Raw genomic sequence first — 7504 nt, 5'->3', positions numbered from 1 at the left:
ACACTGTTTTTACCCTTTTATGGTGGCGGGTGGGAGTAAGGGGGAATGGGCAGGGGAGATGATGGCAGGGACGGGACGGGACGGGTCGTCGTACTAATTCAAGATGCAATTTCCATCCGAATAATAGATTGTTATTAACAATGATCCTCTCTGCGAACCCTTAAAATTGTCCCTTGCCTCCCCTAGCAGCAAGAGACGAGTCCTCATTCGCCGAGCAGACTCCGCCTCCCTCCTCCTCCCCTCCTCCCGATCACTACTCTCTGCTCTGGAAATTACAACTCCTGGGCGCGCGGCGTCGGGAGGAGGCTGCGCGGGGAGGGAGACGAGAGGGGATTCCCGAGCCAGGCGGGCGCTCGCCCTCCGCCCGCTGGTTGCAGCGTCGCGCGGCCAAGGTCAGAGGCGCCGCAGGAGCAGAGGCTGCGAACCGAAGCGGCGGGTCAATCCTGCCCTCGGGGAGAGAGAGCCCCAGGGCGCGCTCGGCCGGCGGCAGCAGCGGCCGGAGAGGGAGGTGAGAGAAGGTCTCCAGGCCGGCACGGCCGCCGGAGCTAGTCGCTGGCGCGGAGACCCGGCAGGTGGAGGCCGCTGGGACCAGAGAAGCTCGAGAGGCACCTTTGGTTCCCGGGCGCTGTCCGTCGCCTCGTGGTGCTGAACCCAGCCCCAAGGCCAAGCTGCCTGCTCGCCCGCCTTCTCACAGATCGCCCGGATTAGGGGCGGGGCGAGGGCAAAGGGGGCCCCTGGACAGCTGCCCACTGGAACCTGGAACCGAGGGGCTGAAACGGGAGACCTAGCGATCCGCAACCCAGCAGCTGGTCCTGATGTGGAGAGGAGACGCCCGCTGCTGCCGGCGGCGGCGCTAGTGCTGACTCATCACCTAAATATTCTCGCCGGCCACCGCGAGGGCAGCCGAACGGCCCCGGACTCTGGCCGCAGGTTGAAGCCTCTGGTGCAGGAGCGTCGCGGGCAGGAGGTGAGAACCCTCTTTTACCTCTTCCCCCTCACCGAATCGTCTATGGGCGGTGGCCCCAGGACACAGAGAGGGGCGTGCCCACGGGTTGCAAAGTAGTCTTGCCCGTGTGATGCTCCCTCCTCCCATCTCATTGGTGCTAACCTTACTTATTCTCCTCTGCCCGTCTCCGGAGCTTGGGCCATTCCACCTTCCACCCTGAGCAGTTCTCCGCCGGCGCAGCGATGGAGGAGGAGCTGAAGTGCCCAGTGTGCGGCTCCCTGTTTCGGGAGCCCATCATCTTGCCGTGTTCCCACAATGTCTGCCTGCCTTGTGCTCGTACCATCGCGGTGCAGACCCCGGACGGTGAGCAACACCTGCCCCCGCCGCTTCTGCATTCTCGGGGCTCGGCGCTGTCCGCAAGCGCCGCCGCCGCGCCCCCTCTAGACCAGGAGGCGGCTGCTGGCCCGGCGTGCAGCGGCGCGGGTGGAAGCGCAGCTGGCGGCCTGGGCGGCGGTGCGGGGGGCGGCAGCGACCACGCGGACAAGCTGAGCTTGTACAGTGAGACAGACAGCGGATACGGCTCTTACACCCCGAGCCTCAAGTCCCCAAACGGGGTTCGCGTGCTGCCCATGGTGCCGGCGCCTCCCGGCTCCTCCGCCGCCGCTGCTCGGGGCGCCGCCTGCTCCTCGCTCTCCTCGTCCTCGAGCTCCATCACGTGTCCGCAGTGCCACCGCAGCGCCTCCCTGGACCACCGCGGCCTGCGCGGCTTCCAGCGCAACCGACTGCTGGAGGCTATCGTGCAGCGGTATCAGCAGGGCCGCGGGGCGGCGCCGGGGGCGTCCGCAGCGGCTGCGGTGGCCATCTGCCAGCTGTGCGACCGCACCCCGCCGGAGCCGGCCGCTACGCTCTGCGAGCAGTGTGACGTGCTCTACTGCGCTGCCTGCCAGCTCAAGTGCCATCCATCCCGGGGACCCTTCGCTAAGCATCGCCTGGTGCAGCCGCCGCCGCCGCCCGCGCCCTCCGAGGTCGCCTCCGGGTCCCCGAGCTCTGTCCAGGGCGCCTCCAGCGGAAGTGGCGGCTGCAAGAGCCCCGGAGCCAGCGCAGCCGGAGCGGCGGGGGGCAGCACCGCCCGCAAGTACCCTACGTGCCCCGAACACGAGATGGAGAACTACAGCATGTACTGCTTAGGCTGCCGAACCCCGGTGTGCTACCTGTGCCTGGAGGAAGGCCGGCACAGCAAGCACGAGGTGAAGCCCCTGGGGGCCATGTGGAAACAGCACAAGGTGAGCGCCCGCCGGGCGGGGCACGCGGACCACGGGTGCAAAGAAAAGGGTGCCCCCTCCCGTTGGCTAAATGAACTCCAAGTACTCTGGGCTGGTGTTGGAAATGGGAAGGGAATGGAAAGATGACACACTAGGTCCCCTCCCCCTTGAGGCTGTTTTGAGTCTCCCCAAAAGTCATCCAGAATGCAGAGGCAGGTCGCAGGACTCTTTCACTCCTAAAGTTGACTAATAGGTTACATTGATGACCCCTCTGGGTTTATGGCACCTGGATTTATAGAGAGACTTTCTCTTCCTGGGACTCTGGGTGATGGAAGTGTGGCAGGGTTGCAGAGTCAGCTCTTAGGAAGACAGCGAGGCACACTCATCTTCAGGCTGCTTTAAGCCATCTTCCCGGGGACTTGCCTGGGGATGCCACCTCCCTAGTGGGAAGGAACAGCCTCTAACAGGCAACTTGCATACACCTGTGGCTGCCAATGTATCTGCATATCTGACACAGAAGGAGAAAAGCCGTCGAAATCAGGTGAGGCCCTTGATCAGATCCCAAGGCATGAGTGAGGTCAGTTTTTCTAACACACATTCACCTTAATTTCCTAATCAAAGGCCAGGCTGAGCAACTGGACTCACTGCTGAGGTCAGTGATCCAGGCTCCTTGTTCAGAGATTCCAACTGCAAATTTGTATGTTTATCTTTCAACGTCCTCTTTCCAGTAAACTCTTGCCCCGCAGAGAAGCAGGAGGTCTCCAAAGAGCCCAGCAGGAAATGTGTATTCTGATAGAGGAGGAAAAACACAGGGAAATAGGGCAACTCCCCGTGGTTCTCTCACATCACCCAACTGGAAACAGACAGAAAGGAGAGCATAGGTGGGAGAGAAGGGGGCAACCGTTTACACTATAGGTTTATTACATACAGTTGCTATACAATTTCTGCGACGATGTGCCAGTTATTTCTGTAAATCAACATTTTCAAAGAGAAAAAATTAGGAACACTTCAGAAATCCACCTTGGAGAGAGAAATCTGCATTATAGGCCTGAAAAGAGAACTCTGGAGTCAAATCTCTAATTCTAGAGCAGTGATTCTCATCTGGGAACAATTTCACTCTCCTTCTAGGACACTGCCAATGTCTGGAGACAGTTTTGGTTATCACACTTAGGAATTTGCTCCTGGCCTCTGGGTTAGAGGCCAAGAAGCTGCTAAATAGCCTACAGTGCACAGACAACCTCCATCAAAACAATAACCCATAAAAATATCAATGCTGTCTGTGGACTTGAAAATATTCACAACCTAAAAGTTGAGAGTTATGTTTTATTCAGTGGAAATTTTTAGAACTTCATGTCCAGGAGGCAGCAGCTCAAGAAACCCTGAGAGAACTGCTCCAAGGAGGTGATGGGAGGAGCCAGGTTATACAGAAATTTTGCAAACAAGTGCAAGTCTGGATATCAAAAGATTATTATTAATTAAAGAAAACCAGATAACCCAAGTTGAGGAATTTAGGGCTTTTCTATATATAGGAAGATGCAAGAGTCTGGGCTCACTAAAATCATTCCTTTGATATCACCTAGCTATTGGGGGCCAATTTCCTGTGTTTTCTTCACATCCTTAGTTTCCTCAAGGCTCACCATAGGGAGTGGCTGCAGTGATGGCTACTAGATGGCTGGCATTCTTTCCTTCCTGAATCCCCTCGGAGTTCACCAGCTCACCATCCATGGTGGCTGTAGTTGCTGGTGACTGTGACATCTTTGTGTGTTGAAATATTCTATTTCTCATGTCTCTGAGAGAAACCATGTTGTAAGCTACACAGACCTAGATCCAACTCTCAGAGTTTGTAATTCACTTGCTATAAACATTTAGGCACAATTTTAAACCCACTGAATAATGTCTAACTCAGATAATTGTTGTTAGGTTAAGTATAATACTGTATGTTTACCCTCTAGCACAGTACCTAACTCACAGTAACCAATATATTATTATTATTATTATTACTATTATTATCATGAGCTTTCCTGGTGGCTCACATGGTAAAAAATCTGCTTGCAATGCAGGAGATCCAGGTTTGCTCCCTGGCTTGTGAAGATCCCCTGGAGAAGGGAATGGCTACCCACTCCAGTATTCTTGCCTGGAGAATTCCAAGGAGGAGTCTGGCAGGCTACAATCCATGGGGTCACAAAGAGTCAGACATGGCTGGCCGAATTATAGTCCTAATCCTTAAAAGCACTAAACTTGCAGAAATCTACAGGGCAACAACATAAAGCTCTTATTTTGACCACAGTGACTTGGTAATCTGGAGAAAACACGAATTGGTAGCATGTTGAGTCCTAAAATAGCTTCGAGCTAAATGAGAATGTCCACTCCAGTGAGTTGTTCGTGTGACATTTTGTTGCATATCACTTTACAGTGATTGTAGCTGCCTTGCTTATTTTATCTTTCAAGTGAAGAGACATTGTTTTACAAATAAAGAGGTTATACTCAATTATCAAGAAAAGGTTCACATTCAGATTTACAAGCTGGTAAATCTTCACAGCTTAGATAGCTAGAACTAATTTCGGATGTTGCCACCCAAATTTTTGGCTTAGTGTAGAGTGGAAACCAAAATGAGTTGAGGTGAATCTGCAATCTTAAAAGATTAAGTCTCTTATCTGGAAAAGTGAGTTGGATAACAAGCAATGGTTTCAAGAATCAAGATCATGCAGGGAAAACACTGGTCATCTTGATTTGGTGTCAACAGCAGTTTTACAACATTCCTATCTGAAGAAATATGAAAAGAATACATGATATTTGCTTAATAGAGTGGGACAGTTATCTGTGGAAAACACACCTATGCAGAATCTAAGTGTCTCAATTTAATATCACATCTTCAGGGAGCTAAGACATACTCCTAGGTAAAGAAAGAATTCTATGAGATACTTTTGTGAAAACTTCTTTTCAAGAATGAGAAGAAGTCCTGCCATTCTCTTTCACCAGGTGCTGTTTTTCTATGGAACGGGATATCATTACGTGCTCCTTATCATCTCACTAGGGGTTGGAAATCTAAAGAAAAGATAACAGAGGGAGCCCTGGTGGAAAGTTCGATCTTGCTTTGTGAGCAGGCATCTAGATCTAGACCGTTTTGAGCTGTGAAGGTGGCTACTTTTGTTTGTTTGTTTTTAAGATTATTTTTATCATGTGGAGCATTTTTAAAGTCATTATTTGTTACAATATTGCTTCTGTTTTATGTTTTGGTTTTTTGGCCCTGAGGCACATGGGATCCCTGACCAGGGATCAAACCCCATGCTCTGGAAGGCAAAGTCTTAATCGCTGGACTGCCAGGAAAGTGCCTAGAGGACTACTTTTGAAAGATACACTCAATTTCACACCCCCACCGTGGCTGTCTGAGTTCTTTAGTAAAACTCATTAAAGTCTCTGGATTTTATTGTCATCGTCGTCGCTGTCATAGTCTGAAAATTCCAGGACCCATGATGATCTTGGTACACTACCAGAACTAGAATCAGGACAGAAATATTTCTCTAATATCCCTATGACTAGAGAAGCCTTAATCAAAGCTTTAATTCCTCTCTAGTGCGACTGGAGCTTGCCATCTAATTAGTGATTCTTAGGCAAAGAGACATGTAAGTGACACTGAAATCTATTTTGAAACAAGGTCGATTATCACCTCTCAAAAACAGTGTAAACACTTCAGGTCTTGGTCAAACACATTTTTAAATGATTCTGCAGGGAGAGGCTTAATCATTTCAAAGAATCTGAGGTGAAGAAGAATACAGTGCAAAAGATAGGACAAAGAAGGGAGGCTTTCCATGACAGCTTCTGTCTTTTTGCTATTGGGTGGAATTCTAATTCTCCTGAAACTAGGAGAGGGTCACTGTGGGATGAACCTCTTCCTAGTGTGACATGTCCCAGAATATCAGCAGCCACTGTAATTCCTGCTGAGTGCAGGACTCTGAATTAAAATGGGTACAAGTTGATTCCTGAACTGAGGTAGGGACTGCTGGATAAGCCCTTCTTCAGAAGCCTTTTGAGGACCATGGACAATAGAGAATCAAAACAAAATCTCATTGTACCCCAGGACTACTGTTCCCAATGAGTCAGCATTTCATAAGAGCAAAGGAGACAGTAAGGTCTGAAAATCACAGGAAAGACAGGACTTCAGGTTACTGCCATGTCCCAAGGATCTGCCAGGCTCCTCAGCAGCCTGGTCCTACCTTATTTTTACAGAAGAGATAAAGAATGGGATTTAAACTTTAAAGCCTCAGAGGAAAGACTTTCTCCATTAAAAGATAACACATAAATGACAAAAGCAGAACATGTAATCATAATTGTATATGATCATAAATATATTTATTAGAATATTTGTAGTACATTATAACACAGGGAACACATGCTCTTTGTTAAGCATTAGAATTACAGGTGTAGAGATGTAGAAATTAAGTATCATCCCCAAATTTCAATTTGCTGAGAAAAAAAAATTCTAACATTTTGGAGTTTTTTTCTTCTAGAATTCTATTATATATATATATATACATATATATATATATATTTATTTATTTTTAGTTCTTTCAGAACTTTATTTTTTTTTTCATTTATTTTTATTAGTTGGAGGCTAATTACTTTACAACATTGCAGTGGATTTTGTCATACATTGAATAGAATTCTATTATATATTTATTTTATAATTATCTTTTTTTTCTTTAACAATACAGTATGAATATCTTTCCAATCAATTTATGTACATCATTTTGGACAGCTGCATGTTATTCCATTGTAAGGATGTATCCACACTTTGATGCTGGACTTTATCCAGGTGTTTTCAGTCTTTTGCTGATAGGAATATTTTTCAAGTTAAATCTATGCCTATAACCTTAATAATCACCTTAAGTTAAATTTCTAAACATGGAGCTGCTATATCAAAGGAGATATGGCTTTCAGACATCTGATTAATGTTGCCAAATTGCTTTCCATAAAGTTCATACCTATCTTTTCTCCCAGTAGCAAAAATTATATTAAAATTTTTTAATTCATGTTGACAAGGACCATGAAGGAAAACAATGAGGTGGATTGTCTTGTTTCTAGTAACCGTTGTTTGCTATTTTCATTACATTATTATTAGAACTATTTTTAAAGAGGATCACAGTATCTAGATTTTTATAACTACTGGTCTGCCCTCAAAAACTGGTTTAATATGCATAACTAATGCTTAAATACGTGCATGTGTGCTAAGTCACTTCAGTAGTGTCCAACTTTGTAACCCTACGGACCATATCCCTCCAGGCTCCTCTGTCCATGG

At 47.9% G+C, this 7504-nt stretch overlaps 1 protein-coding gene across 3 annotated transcripts in view; it reads left to right on the top strand.

The window, feature by feature from the left end:
- The first annotated feature begins 273 nt into the window (after positions 1-273).
- TRIM67 (tripartite motif containing 67) overlaps positions 274-7504 on the top strand; it is a 61357-nt gene continuing 54126 nt past the window's right edge. For 2 of the 3 annotated variants that reach the window (XM_070471102.1, XM_070471100.1), the window contains exon 1: positions 274-2229. In XM_070471102.1, coding sequence (XP_070327203.1) covers positions 1189-2229 — 1041 coding nt within the window. In that variant the 5' untranslated portion in view covers positions 274-1188. The remainder of the gene's footprint in view (positions 2230-7504) is intronic. The other variant, XM_070471101.1, reaches the window with a different exon arrangement.

The sequence above is a fragment of the Odocoileus virginianus genome, chromosome 7, assembly GCF_023699985.2.
Source record: "Odocoileus virginianus isolate 20LAN1187 ecotype Illinois chromosome 7, Ovbor_1.2, whole genome shotgun sequence".
Lineage (NCBI taxonomy): Eukaryota > Metazoa > Chordata > Mammalia > Artiodactyla > Cervidae > Odocoileus > Odocoileus virginianus.
This window is presented reverse-complemented; position numbering and strand designations above follow the sequence as displayed.